Source organism: Nematolebias whitei, chromosome 1 (genome assembly GCF_014905685.2).
Source record: "Nematolebias whitei isolate Nwh7 chromosome 1, NemWhi1, whole genome shotgun sequence".
Taxonomy (NCBI): domain Eukaryota; kingdom Metazoa; phylum Chordata; class Actinopteri; order Cyprinodontiformes; family Rivulidae; genus Nematolebias; species Nematolebias whitei.
Window position 1 is genome coordinate 85,375,387 of NC_056498.1, and position 19,854 is coordinate 85,395,240.

General features: G+C 39.0%; 1 protein-coding gene across 1 annotated transcript in view; it reads right to left on the bottom strand.

Annotated features, from left to right (window-relative positions):
* gbf1 (golgi brefeldin A resistant guanine nucleotide exchange factor 1) overlaps positions 1-19,854 on the bottom strand; it is a 117,986-nt gene that overhangs the window by 63,246 nt on the left and 34,886 nt on the right. The window contains exons 4-5 of the mRNA XM_037680951.1: positions 6,432-6,563; positions 611-729 (exon numbers count right to left, since the gene is read on the bottom strand). Of these exons, the coding sequence (XP_037536879.1) occupies positions 611-729; positions 6,432-6,563 (251 nt within the window). The remainder of the gene's footprint in view (positions 1-610; positions 730-6,431; positions 6,564-19,854) is intronic.

Genomic DNA, 19,854 nt, shown 5'->3' on the forward strand with positions numbered 1-19,854 from the left:
TGGATGGATGGATGGATGGATGGATGGATGGATGGATGGATGGCTGGGTGGATGGATGGGGTTTAAACATGGACAATTCTTCTTTTGTTTAAAAACCACTGAAGTTTTATGTTGAATAATAATTTCATTATGAAAAAAATGTTCATAAAGATTATTATAATTATATTATAAATCCAAATTGCAAAGTTCATGGATTTTGACTTCTCAACTGTATAGAGGCACAATTCACAAGTGATGTAAGGACACTATACAAAAAAGTAACGTGTCTAAATAAAAAAAAAAACAGATCCAAATTCAACACAATAACACACAAATTCAATCCACAAACAGATTCAGTTAAAAAATGTCAATTAGTGAGAAGCTGTACATTTAAGAAAACCAGAGTGAACTGAATCTTTACTTTGATGCATTCCCCTATCCTGAGCAAGCACAAAGACCATAGTGAAGAGGAACGACTCCTTTCTAACAGGAATAACCCCCCAGCAGAACCAGGCTCAGGATGGTTCTGCTGGACTGGAACCATCCTGAGCCGGTCATCCAGAAGCATGGTGTACACTAAAAACTAGAGCTAAAGAAAAAGAAAGAGTGACTAATTAAATAAAAGCTGTACCTGCAGAATCTTCATCAAGACAACTTCGTCACTGGCAGGGTCTGTTCCCACAAACCTGGCGTGTGTGACTGCGTCCGCCATGTTCTCAATGGCCTCTGCTGCAGCCTCATGGTTAGCATCTGCAGGCACACAAGGAAGACTGCTTGAAATACAAACTCCAACATACGTGGTTAATGTTAGTTACTGCGGTAACACCATGTAGTGACAGCATCACAGTAAAGCGTGTCAAATGTTTTGTACATATTTGTTTATATGTCTGACAGCAGAATATACTACATGTGCTAACAAAAAACTTTAAACTTTTTATAATGACAGGGCTGAAATGGAGAGACATTTTAGAAAGTATTGAACTATACTGCTATAAAAGTGATAAGTATTAGTTGAGTCAGCAATCAAGAATAAACCCCCACCAGGTCAACACAAATACAACTAGACAAATACAGCATGGTCCATCCACACTGTCCCTCAAACTGAGATGTGAGGACCAGATGTGTCCCTTTGTTGGAGGCAGGCTAGAACAAATTGGCTGCCAGAGCAACAGGAGCCAGTGTTTTTGAAACCTGAGAGGTTGCACAGCTATCTGCCTGGAGCCAAGCTGTTTTCCTTTCCCATCACCCCGAAACACCGCAATTCATTAACTAATAAGTAGAGGGGGAAGGAGGAGAGGAGGGAGAGGCAGAGAGAAAGAGAATGAGAGGCAAAGATTGAGATTTTCCCAGTTAAGTAACGAGAAGGCTCTGTCACGCAGCCAAAGGTCGGCAGCTCGGGGTTTAAACCGACACCCAACCTTTCTGATAACAGATAAGACTCCATTTAGGAAACAACTTATCACATGTTTGGAGCATTTCAGTAATTAGCAGCCAATGTGAGAGGCTGGACTGCACATGGTACAGCCAGCAGAAGATGCAGGCAGTGACGCCATCGAGGAACACAAACGTCCTCCTCCCCAGGAAGCAACAAGCATGGAGGTTGTGATGAGAACTTAAAAACATATAGAAAATGGCGCCAAAGGAGGATCCAGCAGAATGTCAGAAGTGATAGAAAACACTAATCCTTCTCTAGGAACACAGTCTGTACAAATGGTGTCCAAAGGAGGGGCGTGCGGAAAGGTAGGGGGAGGCATTGTTAAAATAACACAGAGGAAAAGGAGAGGCTGAATGTGTGCGAGTGCCTGAGGGTATGTGGGCAAAGTCAACAGGGGGTTGAACCAGCTGCCACATGAAGCAGTTTAAACTTTGGCGTGCCCCCCCCCCCCCCCAACAAAAATAAAAACATTTTAAAAAATCAAAGGCGTGGCGTGAGTGAGAGGTAGCAGAAAGGCTTGAATGGTTTGTTTAAAAGTGAGCAGAGCACAAAAACTCCCTGCACAAGAGCCCGTTTATCGTTTGAAGCCCAACAATGGAAGAGCAGGTTTTCTTTCTGCAGCGGACGTTAACTGGATCTGTTCACCTGCTCGTCCCCTGAAAAGCACGAGACCAGTCATCTGCTCCGTTCTGCTCACGACTTCAGCTACACCCAGAGGCAAATTCACAAAAATAGTTAGCATTAACTTATTTCTCCATTTCTGCAGTTTCTCTAGGTGAGAGTCACAAAGCAGGCAGTGCTCGTACAGAACGCACGTGCAAATAGGCCTGTCGCGATAAACAATAAATCAATTAATCGCCCAGCAAAATGTGTTATCGTGACAGGCCCACGTGCAAATAATGATCGTTAGTAAAATATTTGGCCCATTCAGAGTGGAGAGCATGCTTGTATTCTGTCAAACCTTGAACCACCGTCTCCGCCGTCTGTTATACACGTATGTAGGAGGAAGTCTGACACGTATGACTGTTAGTGAGGATGAACTAAACCTTTCCTGACGTGTCTACCATTTTCTGGAGATAACACTGCAGCAGATTTCTCCTCCTCCGTAGTATCTTCTCCAAACACATATGCTCTGATAGTAATTTAGATTAATATTAGCAGGTTTCCTGGAAAATAATGAATAATACTGCAGTTTAATGTGAGACAATGTGGGGCCGAGATGGGGTAGAGGTAGGGCAGCTGACTTGGGACCAGAAAGCTGTGGTTCGACTCCCAGCCATGCCCACATGCCTCACATCTCCAGGTGCTCAATAGCTGCCCTCTGCTCCACCTGGACATATCCCAGGTACGATGGGTTAAATGCAGGGAACTAATTTTGTCATTGTATGGGAACATACAATGACGACACATAGCACACAAACTACACCAGCACACAGACCCTGTGTAGTTAACAGGCAAGTTTGAGGCACAAACCTCCCTTTGTGAATTAGATGGTTGTACAAACTCTACAATGGTGCCAATAAGACATGCAGACTGGTGGCACATCCAGGCCTCAGTGCATGTCTTCCACAAAAATGTACATCTCCTCCTAACTACTGTCTGGATATTCTTATTGATTTCCTCCAACATCGTACAATAAAACACAATCTGAGACGTGCTTGGCCTCTTGAAATAAGCAGGAATCAATGTGTTACAAAACCAAAAGTCCACATTAAACTTTAGGTCATTAGCAATTTATGTCTGTACTTTGGGATCATTTCTTGCTCCAGCACTAGTAGCCTAAGCTTCAGCTGAGCTTTGTTCTGAGCCCCAGAAGGCCCAGTGAGGACTGAACTGTGACCAGCACACATTGACTGTGCTCGGAAGAAAGAACAGGTAAAACAGAGGAAAGAATAGATGTGGGGAAAAAGAAGACAAAATTCCTGAGAAACTGTTAAAACAAGGTTTAATTTACTCCTCTCCGTAATCCAGAATACCTCAGACTACAGGTTAAGAGATGTACTTCTCTCTTTGAGGAGGCTGTGGCTGAGAGCAGTCGTCCTCCAATGCGAGAGTTGGGGGTTCGAATCCACCAGCAGTCACATGTTGAAGTGTCCCTGGGCAAGACACTGAACCCCTCGTTGCCTCTGATGTGTGTCCCATCAGTGTATGAATGTGATAAAGCTCTGATTAGTCTCTTTAGAATGATTTGTTCAGTTATCTTTGTAGAGATCTAGTAGAGTGCTGTATGAATGGGTAAATGAGGCACAGATTGTAGTGTAAAGAGCTTTGAGTATCTTGAAATAAGATAGAAAGGCGCTATACAAGTACAGTCCATTTACCATTTACCATTTTAATGAAACCCTGGAAATAAGGGTTAAAAATAAGGAGTGTGGTGATTCGAGGGGGGATGTTTGGGAGGACATTAAAATGATGCTGATCAAACTGGACTCAGCTCCATGGACATGGAAGAAAACTGCCCATGACTGGTTGTTGTTTTAGAACAGACTCAGAGATGACTGTTAAATGTGACCCACAGTCCACAAACACACACTGCAACAAATCTCTCAAACAGTATTTGCCTTACCTCAGGTAGATGTCACCAACTACTTCACAGAAAAGTAAGAAATCAAAGTAAATCTAAAGCTACATGATAAAACCAAACATATATTGAATATTATTTTCCGTCTCTTTCATTTTCTCCAGCCAGCAGGTGGCAGTATTTTACAGGACCTCTTTGTACCTTTCTTTGAAGAGGACCTAAATGAGTCCGTTTCAGGTACGAATATATAAAACATCTGCTTCTAGTCTTCACTTTAACATCATTAACAGAGGAAGGTTTTTTAAAATCAAAATGCACATCATTCTAACTTTTTTATCCTCTTTACCACAGCAAAAAGAGAAGCATTGATAATAAAAAACATGAGAAACACATTCATGTTCTACATAATCATATTAGCAGGGAACAATGTTGTACTTGTGTAATTTTAGGTCATTTTAGTTTAGCAGTGTCTGCAGCTGTTATGACAGTTTTGCAACAATAACTCAAACCCTCACTATTTAACTAACATCTGGTGATGCACGCTCATTTCACACTTAAAACAACTGGCAGCCCCTTGGCTACATTTCTGTGATGAGACTAAGGAGGACAGGCAGCCCTCACTCTACCGTTAGTCTCTGCACTGACTGTGAGACCAAACCATTGCTGACATTCCAACAATGACCTAACAATAAAGCAGCAGTGCTGCCTAAAACAAGCCTCATAACAAAACTAAAGTCAGCTTCCAGGAGGGATGAGATGAAGTTGTGACGCTCTGAAATGATCCGCTGCAGATATGTTGAGGAAAAAACTGATCAAGTAACTCAAAGTGGTCTTAATACATGATTCAAAATATATGTAGACAATTTGCTCTGATGCATTTCATTTCAAAGTACTTTAAAAGTTCATGGATGCAATTCTATTGACCGAGAACAAAAGGAAAATTAAAAATAGATAAGGATTCTACTGCCGAGAGAAATGCAATGAAACAGAGATGAGTCTGATTATTTTTCTACTCTCACCAGTGGCAGAGCTTTCAGGTTTTAAACCAGCTGAGACAGAGACTCATAATGTGGTTGTCTTGCTACTTGTAATGGTCTCATTTAATTTAAATCATTGTTCTCTTGTACACCGATGATACATATATTTACCTCTCTGATCAATCTGTTGGTCTCCTAAGGTTTTAAGAGTAACTGACTGTTCACCAAATGAAATCTAATAAAGCACATCAAATCAAGGATCTGTTGACCTCCATAACCAGAGGCAATGATAATCTTAACAACAGGTCAGAGGGTATTGAGAAAGTTATAGAATCTATATTTTTTGGTAGAAGAAAAAAAATATTTAATCTTGATAATCTAATAAAAAATCTATTTAATGTTTAATCCCAATCAGTACTACATTTTGGTGGTGTGGTACATCACCAATGATTATAAAGGTTATAAAACTGAGCAGACCACCTGCTATTTCAGAGTGCAGTGGTTTCCATGTGTTGTAGTACGAGATAGTTTGGAGCCTCTAATTCTTCATGACTATCTTTATAAACTTGGGTTAAGCTTTGGAAAAGTTTTAACTTGCATTAGTAGAAGTGGAAACCCTAATTTTACTTACAATGGACAAAACATTAAATGCTGGTTTTAAAGCGGCCTTGTAAAAAAAAGTTTGTTTTTTTTAAACAATTTTTTCTCAGATTTTATACTTTCACGTTCTCTATGTTTACTGTTGCAATCATGATGCTTTTCCTTTAAACTAAATGTAGACAGTTGATTTTGAAGATATTTTTTCTGCATTGTAAATGGGGCATCCTTTGACATTTGTAAACATAGCTACTAACTATACTTCCGGCCATCCTGTACCTGTCACTTATTTTAGTAGTACTTTGGTATAGCTGAGCCCTAAAAGGTTCCCTTGTTCAGCTTGACAGCCGCCATTACCACGGACATCCACCAACGGGTTCTTTATTATTTCCACAAGAAGCATCAATGTCCTTCTGTCCAGAGCTCTTAAAACTTGCATAAGGGATACAGGCCTTGAACATTGCACATTAAGATTCTCAGGTCCCAACCTCCTGTGGGATAAGCCAAAAACACTCCTAGATGTGTGAGATGATGTCACTGATAGGGGCCTCTGCCAGACATTTCCAGTCTATTCATTTGGGTTTACCAAGTCTGTCTGGCAGTCTCCACTACCACCGGATACAACTGACCATATCCAACTTACCGCAGTTGATCAGTCGACAGCTCTGCTCTTCTTTCTACCAAAGTGTTGAAGACCCTTAATCTTTCAATCAAGCTCACCAGTAGTTTCAAATGTAAAGCAAAGTTGTCAACAAAATTTTGCTGAGAGGTGGAGTGGGATGGAAGATGGAAGTATTTTTTTTAACTGTGTATAAAATGTTGATTGTTTTTGTTCATTTCAAGTTGTAAAGAATATCTTCAATCATAAAACAAAGTGCAATAAAGTGTGAACATACGAGTGTGCTAAGCCAGTGTTTCTTACCAATAAGGCCATAGGAAAGGAACTTGTTTACAGAGGTAAGAGCAAGGCCTGTGATTGGTCCAGTGGTGTCCTCAGATCGAACAACTTCCAGGAAGGGCCTCAAGAAAAGGTTTGGTTCCACATCAGAGAGCACTAAAAAAAAAACAAAGCACACAAAGTCAGCCTTGCAAGCAAAAACAAAAAAAAGTTTTCAATTACGATTCCATATTTAATTGATTATGAACAACAGATTGTTAGTAAAACTGATAGCTGTGGGTTTTATATCGAACAGTTTTACAAAAAAAAAATATATACAGCTCATCTTTAGCTTTAGATTTCCTGATATATCCAAAGTGCAATGTTTTAAACACAAAGAAAGAAAAAGATAGACCAGAAACACTGTGTGGAGTAACATTCACCAATGGCTCCTTTGATTACTTCCACAATGAGCACCAGTGATAGTGTAGACTGTTCCTCTATATATTTTTTAAATATTTTATAAAAACAGCACCCACTGTGAGGAGAACTGTATTGAATTTAACAATCTCTTTCATGGTAATTTGAATAGTTTCATAGAAATATGTGAATGCTCAATGCAACATCAATTTTTAGGGTTATGCTTACTCTAATGGAGCATCCAAAAAAAATTAACATCCAAAAAGGAATCAAATGCATTCTTAAAAAAGGTTTTAAATGCATATTAGAAAGATTTTTTTTACATATTTTAAACAATTTTCAATAACAATGTAAAAGAAGATTCAGTATAAGCTGAAAATCATGCTCACTAGTGTTACCAAGCCTAAAAATAAAAAAGCACCATTGCAGGCTACAGCTAAAGAGTAAGCAACAAGCAATCTCAGCATTTATCCCCCACAAGTCCTTCATCAAATCAACATTGACTTCAATGGTCTCTCTATTTCTCAAAACAAAGAGGGGCAGGCAAAAATATAAAACAGGTAAAATAACAACTGGGAAAGTTCGTGGACTGCTGCTGAGATATGCCGTGTCGGGAAACTGCTTGCTACAGAAATACCACGAGGATTACGGTTTTCATAAAAGCAACTCCACTGCAGACAAGAAAAACTAACCTGAACATCAAAAGCAAGAAAGTCGGGATCAAACCAAATTCAAAAGCAGCACATGTAATCACCACACATTACAATGAGATACCCTATACTCCACATGCTTTGTTTGGAAATTAAATATGAAATCATAAATTTATGGTCACTTGATCAGAAGCCAGGCCACTTTAGAGCTTTAGTTTCAAAAGAAAGTTCCTCAGTCTTGCTGAATATTTTTAAAGTTATTTTTAAGTTTAAAAAACATTCTGGTTTTAAGCGGGCAACACTTGTCAAAAAACAAACACAAATAACTGTTTTTCATTGGCAGTTATCTAAAATTGTGTTATCTTGGAAAATGTACCCTGGATGATGACTGTTACACTCTCCAGGACCTAAATACACTGGAACATGGCTGTAACATAGAAAACTTGGAAAACCTTAAGTGCAAATACATGCTATTATATTATTAGTAAAGAAAAAAAATTCCTTGCCATTTTCCGTATTCCCAAGAGTTTCTCACCATGCTCTACATATACACACTGGCATGACCCACTCAAACCAAACCTGTTCAGTGATTCTACAAATCACTGAACAGTCCCCCCCCCCCCCCCCATCTCTCTGATCTGCTACAACCGTATGTCCCACCACGCTCCCTGAGGTCAGCGGACCAGTTGCTCCTCACAGTTCCAGGAACTCGTCTTAAGCGCAGAGGTGACAGGGCCTTCTCTGTAGGAGGACCATGACTCTGGAACGAGTTACCTCTGCTTGTCAGACAGGCCCCCTCCCTCTCGGTTTTCAAGTCCCGTTTAAAAACTCACTACTATTCAGTAGCTTTCAACACCAGATGATCTGTGTTTTGATCCTGTATGCTCTACACTGGTTAGTCGTCATTATCTGCATCGTTTTTATGTCTATATTCTGATTTACCTCATTTTGTATTTTGCTTTGTGTGTTGTCTGTTGTTCTGTCTGTACAGCACTTTGGTTGGCCTTGTCGCTGTTTTAAGTGCTCTATAAATAAAGTGGTATGGTATGGTAAACCAGGATTAAAATCTCTGATGCTAGTGCACAAGGGCCCCCCAACATAAATATGATGCCACCAGAGCCACAATACTCCACACCTGACCCCAATATATAGCCACCATTAAACCACCACCACATCTTTACTGAACCTTTTTACATGCACAAAACAGTCATTGACCTATCACACTATATCCTGTGTACCAGGAAGTCCACTGCACTCCTAATACATCTGAAAAGCTGACCAAGACCCATCAAAGACCATCCACATTCTGGCTCCTGATTTACGTCATACTGGGGTCATCCTCCAGTGTGAAGGGGCACTAAGATGGTTTGATTGGTGCATCAGCTGCCAGAAAACTTTTAAAGAGGGTTTTACTCTCCCATTACTTTACAGTGTGGAAAAAAAACATGTCAGAAGGTGGAAGGAGGGTGCTCAAATTAATCTGTCAATAGATCCTGATGAAGACTTCATCAGAGGCGATCACCCTGTAAATGCTGTGGCACCGTTTCCAAAGACCACAGAATGGAAAACTCAATTGTGTTTTATTGATCTGACTGGCCATCGGTGAACGAGGGGCTGACTGCAGCAGTCTGTCTGTGGCCACCACCAATCTTCTTAAATAAAGTCTAAATACAGGCTCTACACTTCAACTCAATCTCCCAGGCTTGTGGAGAGAAATAACTAACGACGGCTGCGGTCGCCGTGAGGCAATCATTCTATAACAAGGTTGACCTTTGCCTGACATTGACCACACACAAAAAAATCTGGATTAATGTGCTCCATTCAGCTGTGAACATTGCCATCTACCTGCTGTGTGTGCTGGGTACAATTCAAGATCTAAGAATGCATACAAGTCCAATTCAAGTAAAGCTTGATTGGTAAAAAGATTTGTGAAATGAGTCATTTACGATTCAGCATGAGCCTAATCCTGTCTACCTTTTCCACAATGGAGCTCCATCTTTCTGCTTGGGGCTCTAAAACGAGCATCCGTCCATGTGTGGATTACCTCTCCAAATGACCCCAGCAAAAATGGGGAAATGGGAGGCAGGGGTAAACCTTTACCCCCCTGAGAGCATCTTAAGATGAGGCCGACATACTACAAGACAGAAGCAGTCTTTAACGCATGCACATTTATTGGCAGTGAAGCAGAAAAGGCTTAAAAGACAGGAACAACAAGAGAAGATGAATGTAAGGAGCAGACTGGTCTTCCTGTCCAGACAATAGTAAAAAATCAACATCAAATGATGGAATATAAACCTTATCAACACTTAATCAGACCATCTTTATTTAAAGCATGCAATAATGAGTGTGAAGTTGCTTCAAAGAAGTCAGAGGAGTGTAGTTCCCAGGAAGTGTTAAAGAGCTTAGCACTAGAAGTAAATTTCAAGTTCTTTAACGCAAATACATCAAAGAAGAGAGGATTACATTCTTATGGTCTAGTCAGTACAAGACACTAAGTGGATAAGTCTTCTGACTGAGGCTGCCATAATGACGATACCATTGAACAGCTGGAAGGTCAGGAGTTAGATCCCAAGCTCTTCTACATCAGTCAAGGCCACACACCACACACCCTTCCATTCACATATGTGGAAATCAAAGTGCATTTGATGAATAATTTATATTTAGAATTGCTCTTTAATTGAAAATAACATTTCACTATGAGACAGCATAGAATCAAGTACTAAAATGGTACTGATTTGGGTTGGATTGTATTATAATACCCAAACACACGTACAAACAGAAACAGAATCAGTTTAAATACCTCCAATAAAAAATACCAAGTTACCTGCTCATTTTACAACACAATAAAAAGATGTTAATGTGAGAGTGACAAAAAAGTCTGGTAAACTATGCCTTTTGATCCCTTATAAAAAAAAGAGGTCAAAAGCAATAATTCTCTTCATAAAGTTCTGAAATAGTTTATGGTGTACATCATGACTAGATATATTGGGATGATTTGTGTCACAAAAGAAAGAGCGGACAGAAAATTACTGTAACATTGTGGCATTTGATGTAAAAGTTAATATTGTTTCATTTATTGGTTTTATTGAATAACTGTGTGAAAGTGATGCAAATTGTTTTAAAATTTAAACAAAGAACATCTTTACATTAAGAAAGTAAGGTAATACACAAAATGCACAACCCCAATTCCCACAAAACTTGGGATGTGTAAAATATCAAAAACAAAATGCAATGATCTACAAATCTCTTCACTTTATAATTTATTCAGAACAGAACACATTCAAAATAAAAAAATGTTTAAACAAAATAACTGTACAATTTTTTTAAACCAAAAATGTCCATTTGAATTTGTTGGCAGAAACTCATTTTTTAAAAAGTGTTTACAAACTGTAAAAGTTAGTGATACAAATAAGGAACTACTGAAAGAGCATGATGCAACTAACTAGCTTACTTGGAAATGAGTTAGCAAGAGGACTGGGTATGAAAAGAGGATTTTAGGGAGGTTGCATCTCTCAGAAGTGAAGATGGGCAGAGGTTCTCCAGTGTGCAAAAAATAGTTGAAAAATAGGGGAACGATTTTAAAATAATATTCCTCAAATAAAAAGGAGCCAGACATGGTATATACCAGTGTCCATACATAAATCCATACATAGATCTACTTTACACATTTTTTTCCCCTTCCAGGTCGTGGGAGGAACTGGTGTTCATCTCCAGCAGTCATTATCCAGGGCACACGTACAACAGGCCCATAATGAAACAAAAAAAAGCATCCATGTGCTCACTCAACTCAGGAACAATTTAGAGTTACCAGTTAGTCCAACAGGCATGATTTTGGTCTGTGGGAGGAAACCAAAGTGGCTGGTGAAAACCCACACGTGCACATGAAAGGCCAGGACCTATGGTCTTCTTGCTGTGAGGTGAAAGCTCTTAGCATTATCCTACTGTGCCACACTATTCCACTATTATATATCATTTAAAAATATCATGAATTTGGAGAAATTTCTGTTAAAAAAAAAGACATGACCAAATGATGGAAAAGACGTGTTGCTGTCATCAAATTCAAAATTGCCCAATTTCTTCTTGAAAAAGGTACCAATTCTTAGCACACATGTTAAACTGTGTTTTATTGCAAATAAAATACAGGCTTATGAGATTTGCAAATCAATGTGATCAGATGCAGCAAAACAGGCACAAACCATGATACTACCACCACCATGTTTCACAGATGGGATAAGGTTCTTATGCAGGAATGCAGAGTTTTCCTTTCTCCAAACATAACTCTAATAGCAATAGTAGTAATAATAGTAGTAATAGAAGTAGTAGTAGTAGTAATAGTAATAGTAATAATATTATTATTAGTATTATTAGTATTTGTATTATTAGTATTAGTATTATTAGTATTATTAGTATTAATATTATGGGGAGTGGTGGCGCAGAGGTTAGAAGATGGGCTTGTGATCGGAAAGTCACAGGTTCACCTCCCGGTACCGTCAAAAAAAATGTGGGTGGAAAAGGTGAAACACCCACACCTGCCTCCACCCTCATTCACACCACCCTGGGCCCCTGAGCAAGGCCCTTAACCCCCACCATCTGCTCCCTAAACAGGTCTCTCTTGAAAATGAGTTATTGTGGCTCAATGAGACTACCTGTATAAATAAAGGGTAAAAAAAATTAATTAAAAAAAAAATTATTAGTATTATTAGTATTAGTAGTATTAGTATTAGTAGTATTAGTATTAGTAGTATTAGTAGTATTAGTATTAGTATTAGTAGTATTAGTATTAGTATTATTAGCATTAGTATTATTAGTACTATTAGTATTATTAGTATTATTAGTATTAGTAGTATTATTAGTATTAGTAGTATTAGTAGTATTAGTAGTATTCTAGCATCAGCACACATCTCACTGGTGCCACAGTTAAAAAACTTTCAGTATAAGCGAACAAACTAAAACGACATCTTCTGAGAGGTGCATCATAGGCAGGACAAGAAAGCGCAGCAAATAAAGGAGGGGGTTGACCGACGCAGCGGCCCAAAACCAAACACTGATGGTTATTGATCTGGACCTCTTCAGCTGCTAAAATTAAGAGTCAAGGTCCTTGGCTACTGCGCCAGGGCTCTTCAAGCTGAGGACAAAAGCAATGCTTTAACAAGACCAACACTGCTAAATGAAATCCAGGGAGATTTCTGCTGTTCATCTGCTGAACAAAGTCTTGCAAGACAGTATTTTTATCCATCTGTCAGGAGAGGTTAGATAAATGTCAAGCTTCTTCCCCCCATCTTTGTTTCATTCATTTCTTATTTCTGCCCTGGTCCCTGTTTTCTTCTCAATGAAATTGACACTTGTAGCAAGGGCCAATTAGGAAGAAACAACGCGGTGGCTCCATATGGTCATTTCATGAGGCCACATTGGTATTTTAGAGTTGCTTTGAACCAAGGTCTCAGCACAACCTAAACAGGCAATTTGAAAAGCCCCGGAGAAATTAAAACTTCTCCGAATGCTTGGAAGGACTGCTGTAATGACTACTGCAAAGAAACAACCCTTTTCTTTATGGGTCATATGGAATATAGTTCACATTTGTATTTACACTAGCCCTATTATTCAGTCGTTGAAGTAAAAAAAAGAGGCAATGTCGAGAACCAAAAGAAGTACAAAAAACACCTTTTGTTCAATCACCAATCTAAAAAAAAGATATTCAATACCGCTTTTTTGAGAAATAACATTTATGATTTTATTAGCCTTGTATCTAAAAATGGTAATTTCATACAAAGCAATTACTATTTTGTACTTTGTTATGTTTGGGTGTGAAATATTTTGCATTTTTAACCAAAATGTTTCATTTTATCATTAAATACCATAATTTTGGGGGGTATTTTTGTCCCTAATAATTATGGTAAATAAGCAGTTCTTACAAATAGATTCTTAGCAGATACTGCTAGTATAAAACACAAATGAAGCCAAGCCTAGCACACTTATATTTAACTGTATTAAACTGTAAAAATGTATAGCCATATTATTTTAGGAGATATTAAATTAAAATTAGATTTTAGGTACAGTTCCATCTAATCTCTTACATACCGGTTTAACTAAATAAAATAACAAATAAAATCTATAAGATTCTCTTGACACCAGAAGAAATGACTCAAACCCTAAATCTTGTTGCCTTTTCTTGCAAAATTTTGACATCATTTTCTGTATGCTGACAGTACTACACTAAAAACTGCTCGTCGTCGTAAGCAAAGTTTTACTCAACCAAAAACTTTAAACATAACATATTATAAAGCACTAAAAGAACTAACACAAATAAAATTATTATTCTAATCACACTGGTGTCATTTTTGTTGAAGAAAATTTCCAAAAATAACATACCCATGTGCAGCACTGCAAAATGTTTGCTCAAAATGTTTTATACACAAATGCATTTCACATATTAAAGTTAATGATGCAAAGCAGGTGCAACAAAAACACCAAAAACATGACTTCATTGCCAGGCATTGTCTGGACCACAGCATGTCAGCAGCTTTGCACCTGTTATCCTGAACGTAAAAATGTATTTCTATGCTGCATAGTTTCAGTGGGGAACTGGCCAGGACCCCATGTCCACTTAATGTGTTTTGCAGCCTGCTGTTCCCACTGAAATGTTGTTGACTAGCAAAACTAGAAGTTGGTCATCAAGATTTCACAGTTTTACTTTAATGTACCATATTATCGTCAATTTGGAGCTTGCATACAAAAAACAAACAAAAAATCTTCAGATAAATAAATGCCAACTTTCAGTGAAATCAAACTCGTTCAATTTTCTTTTGATGTATGCGTGTTTGTTTGTGTTGTTACAACACTGTGGCCTTCACATGCATCAGGCTCATATTATCGCCTCTATATCCAGTAAAACAAACAGCAGATAGCAAGACCCACAATTTCCATTCCATCTTTTACCCCACACCCTTGACATAATCACTGTGTGTCTTAGTTTGGATGTTGAATAAGAACTGAAGGCCAGTGAGAACGAAACAAGAAAGGCATTAGAGGATGAAGGGACACAGTTTGAGTTTCACAGAGTTTGAAGATGTTTGCTAGGGTTAGGGTTAGGGTCAACAACAGGTTGGCACACACATGGAGTCAACCTGAAACTGACTTGAATAGAAAGCTCATCAGCAGTTTTTAGTAATTTGGCAGATTCACTGTATATTGTGTTTTCCACTGACCCTGAAACTTGGTTGAATAATCTGAGCTGAAGGACAATTTATTGTCCAACGCAAATTATTCGACCAACAAAATGACCATTGATCAAATATTATCTTTCAAAGTACGGTATTTATACATTCAAAAAGCTGGAGAGCTGAAGTTTTTCAGCACAGTTACTACTATCCATTATATATTTAAGCTCAGTCGAAGCATTCTTTGACGATAACAAAACAACGGCTGTTTTAAGTTGTGTGCACGTGTGCGAGTATGTGCGTGTGTGTTTAATGATTGGCATGGCATGGTGAAATATTGGCATAGTGATTAATGAATGGCATGACCCTCATGCCCTGAAGGGCCACAAGCAGCTGGATATGTCATGGGTTCCTGGGGTGTGTGGAAGATGATGTGTCTGTCTGTATTGTCTATTGAGGACGTAGAAGACGTGTACATAATTGGATTCATGATAACAGGGTTTTTGGTTTTTGGAATTGGCGGATACCTGGGATATCAACTAATTAGGAAGATATCGGCAGCAGTTTTGGCAATAGTAGAGCTGCCTGCCTTATGTGAAGGATTAATCCGTGCTTCGAGCTCTCAGACTCATATGTTTTGCAAGCTGAACTGTAAGCTGGACACGATTTCTGAGAATTGTGGACCACTTGCAGCTCCTAGGACTCGCCGGCATGAAGGAATCGACCTTGGAGATGGCTGACAAGCACGGACTGGCAGAATGTCCACAAATCTGGCTGTTTAGATTCACCACTGAGTGACCCAGCAGAACTGAAGGCAGACATGAAATCAATAGAGTCGGCCTGTCCAAAACAAATGTTTATCTGAATCTGGCCTCCCCGCTGGCCTTGGATAGGCCAACACATCTCAAATTGTTCCTGGTGGATACGTAAATTAAGAAGCTCAGCTCTGCCCCCCCAAATCCCCCCCCCCCCCCCCCGCGAGAACATCTGTGGACCCTTATCAGAGTGGACCAGCTGAGAGATACTGTAAAATCTTTATCAGGACTATGGAAACTATCTGGAAGTGTTCATGGACAATCTCACCGTCTTGTCACCGTCTGTTTCTGATTAAGTCCTGGTTCAAATCTACAACTGGTGGGCCAAACAAGCTGGATGGTGATTGGCCACTTGATGAGCAGCATCAAAAATGTCAACCCAACCAACTACACCCAACTTATTACATCCATTTTAACATCATCCACTTTATGTTTTAGCCTAATTGTGAAGAGTTTATAAAGGTGGGCTGATGTTTATTTTGAACACCATACTCCATGTTTATGTTATTTAGGTCTAAATGTGTGGATTTTTTATTTAATAAAGGTTAAGTGAATAAAATAAAGCAGCTTTATTATGCCATTTTTTGTTCATTTTGCCCTTAAGCCCACCCTGAAGCTTGTCTAACAAATATTTAATTTTGAAATGAAAAAAAAGGACATTTTCGCAAATGTACCAAGCCACATGAACAAAGATTTGATAACTGAAACAGGACCAAAATATGTGTTGCATAGGGGAGAAAAAAGCCAACACTGAGACAAAGTTACGGTGAGAGTGTGTTTGTATGTGTGTTAGTGACCTTATTTGTTTCACCTGCTGCACTCCTTCAGCTCTCCACTAATGGCATTCCCCCAGGGATGAGAGGGATTCAAGAAACCATGCACTGTACAGGCCGACTCAACTTTGTGCACACAAACACAATAAACCACCAGGACAAAGGTTCAAAGTTGCACTGTGCCTTTATGTGCTACTACTGAACAAATTAATATACGTTTAGAACTACTGCTGAATGGACAATAATTCTTCATGGTATTATTTAAAGGGCATGATTTTGTAAGTCAAACATCTGTTGCAACAGCCTAATAATAATAATAATAAGCATAATAATAATAATAATAATAATAATAAGGATTTATGAAGGTAAAATAAGGCATATTGTAATTGAAATGATTGGATTGTGGTATTAACCAGTGAATTATCATCTATGATAATAAGCTCAAGAGTGTGATGATTTAGGTCTCGCATGCAACTGAAACTGAGTAAAGTACAACCATTTTTTTTCTCATTAGTCTCACTGGTGCTTCTAACATTTTATAAATTCTCCCTTGCTATTTTTTCCCTCTCTTGCTAACACTCAAAGAAGGCATCATCCTGAGTAGCAGAGCAGAATAGCTCTCCTCTTTAGCTACCTGCTACTGCAAGAAAAGGCTCAATCATCCAGGTAGATAAGGACTACATGTGAGTAGCAAGTCGGCCATCTGGCCTAAAACATTTGTTGTACATGATGATTGAGTGATTTGGATGGGTGTGTTTTGCACATGTTAAAAGTCTACTTCTGAGATTCCAACAGGAGGTTGGCTTGAAACAGCAGTGAAGGCTACTTATGGGACAGACTAGTTGGAAGACCATAGACTGAGAAAGTCCTCTGGGTGGGGGACGAAACGTTTCTCACTTAAACTGGTCCAGATGACATGATTTAACCTTTTTTGCTGTTAATGCTGTTGAGTCCCATCAGCAGGAGAGGTTTTTTTTTTTACAGTTTCAGCTTTGCATCCACACAGAAACTGCATTTTAGGATTTTAGCTTGAACAGAATATTTCAAACTCCACCCATGTGTTTTCATGTAGACAGCCTAAACATAACCTCTTAAACTATGAAGTCATATATGATGCAGATGTTAGTTTCTCAACTACATCAAAACTTTTTAATATTGTATTACTTCAATGTGCAGACGAGGCTGATGATTGACAACATCGTCCTAAAAAGAGCAGAGCAAAACCTTGATTATTACACCAAATATTCTAAGGCCTAAAAATCTTAATCTCTTTACTAAACTGTCAGACTAAAGTAAAGAGTGCAGAAAAATCCCTTCAATATGTATCAAGGAAATGTTTAGAAAAATGTTATAAATATAAATAGTTGTAAAAGATCAACACTTGTGTATAAATAATTTATCCTAATGTGCTTTGAACATGTGAGGAAATCTGTTCCCTCCAACAATCGCTTGCAGGTAGAGTTGCACTCAGGTCCAAATAATCTGAACCGACCCGGCCCCAGCCCGCAGCCATCATCTCCGAACCCTGCCCGATCCAACGAATTAACAGTAATTACAGGTCTGAATCCGAAAAAAAAAAAAAACATTTTTAATTAAGCTTTGACTGCTTATACCACTGACTATTACCAACGGTTGGCAGAAACACGCGGCTGAGTAAAGGGGGCAAAAGATCAGAGCTGAGGAGCCCTCAAAGTGCATTAAATGCTTCCCCTGCTTCTGCCTACATCCTGCTCTGACATGTCAGATAATTTGTGATCTCACCTGTTTGGGTCATCGGCTGAGCGCGTCCACCGAGTGCCGGGACTGAACGAACATCCATTTGGGCTGATGGATCGCTGGTAGTAGTCCATCTAAAGCTTAAGTGAACTTTTTACCTCTTTCAACCGGACGGTCAGCGCACGGTGAAATGGCCGCATGTAGCAGGTGTAGTATTGGCAAGCCATGTTTGCATATATTGGGTCGACGGTTGCATGCATCCCTGACGAGAAAAAAAAAGCCCGACACCGACCTAGCCCACACATTAAGCACAGTATTATGACCCGACCCGGAGTCGGGCGGGGCCAGGCTCCGGGTTCTGGTTAGAAATGACAGCTCTACTTGCAGGACACGTTGTCTGAAATCTTCCTCTATGTCGGCATATTTGAACTGACACAATTCCTCGTCAAAAGTCACTGTCTTGCACTTTTATGGTGTTGTAAGTTAATGTGACACAAAACACAAATTCCACTTTGTTGTGAGTCAACAAAAACGGTTCAGTTACACTTGTATTTGCCATCCTCTTGTTGTTATTGTTGCGTTTATGGTTTGAACTGATGTTTTTCTAACAGTGTTAATGCACCACCTGGCTTGGTAACACAAGCATTTTGGGTTGTTTTCTGCTGGCCCATTTGGATGAAAATGTTTCTAGAAATGATACGAGAATATTTTTGGAGTAAGCAACAACAAAAAAAGACTGTTTAGGAAAAAAGTTCACAGTGTGAAGTGGTTTAAGGTTTAATCGTTGTTGGTGTCGCTGTGTTCAAACAAACATTTTCAAACAGCTACAAGAATTACCATGTTAATTGGTGAAATAATAATAATAGAGTCACTAAAACTTGGCTAATTAATTAGTTAGCATCTCTGATCATTTTATACCAAGTCTTATTGGTGCAACCAGGTAAGAATAGCATGAGTCAGGTATTAGAACCAAATATAAAAGTCTATATTACACAAATAACAAATGAGCAAATGTTTCATGGCATTGTACATGTAAGATTTAAGCATAACAGAAAACAGTAAATAAAATAATAATAATATTTCACCAATAAATAGCTGCCAAATGTGATTGGATGTAAGGAGTTTAATTAGTTTTAGACCGTTATAAATGGTTTTAGAACATGTACAGGATTAAAGATAGAGTTTAAAAAGACCCAGTGGAGGTCTCAGTGATGCATCTCTCTCCCAGCCCTCATCTATAAACCCTGCATTTAAGTGTCACCATTCACAGCTCATCAGTATTAATTGGCTGATAGCACTGTTTCAGATGTGCTGCTTGCTTTATACCCACCCAGCACTGACTGCAAATCCTGTGTGTGTTTAATAAATCACAGCAGTTAGCTGGAATGGCTTAGTCTCAAGTCACCTAATGACTATATTATGAGCCTCTGCATTAGGAGGGATTAATATTAATCTTAGCTGTTTCAGTTTACCCTGGGCTGTAGGGCTGGGTGGTTTGAAGTAACAACAGAGCAGTGGGTGCTCCACTGGCTGGCGCAGCTAGTCAGCCATGTCTCAAAGACTGAAAAAGAACATTACAGTTGATTTTGCATGCTTGTTATCACTCAGAAAAAATGGCTGAAGCATAATGCTGACCCATCTTCAGAACAACTAACACTTTAACTAATCCAGAAAATACCCAGAAACATCCATCCATCCATCATCGTACCCGCTTATTCCTTTTCAGGTCACGGGGGTCACTGGTGCTCATATCCAGCAGTCATGAGAGGCGGGGGACACCCTGGACTGGTCTCCATCACAGGGACACAGAGACAAACAACCGTTCACTCTCTCACTCACACTGAGGGACAATTTAGAGTTACCAATCAGCTTAACATGCATGTTTTTGGTTAAGGTGGTGTGTGTGTGTGTGTGTGTGTGTGGGGGGGGGGGGGGGG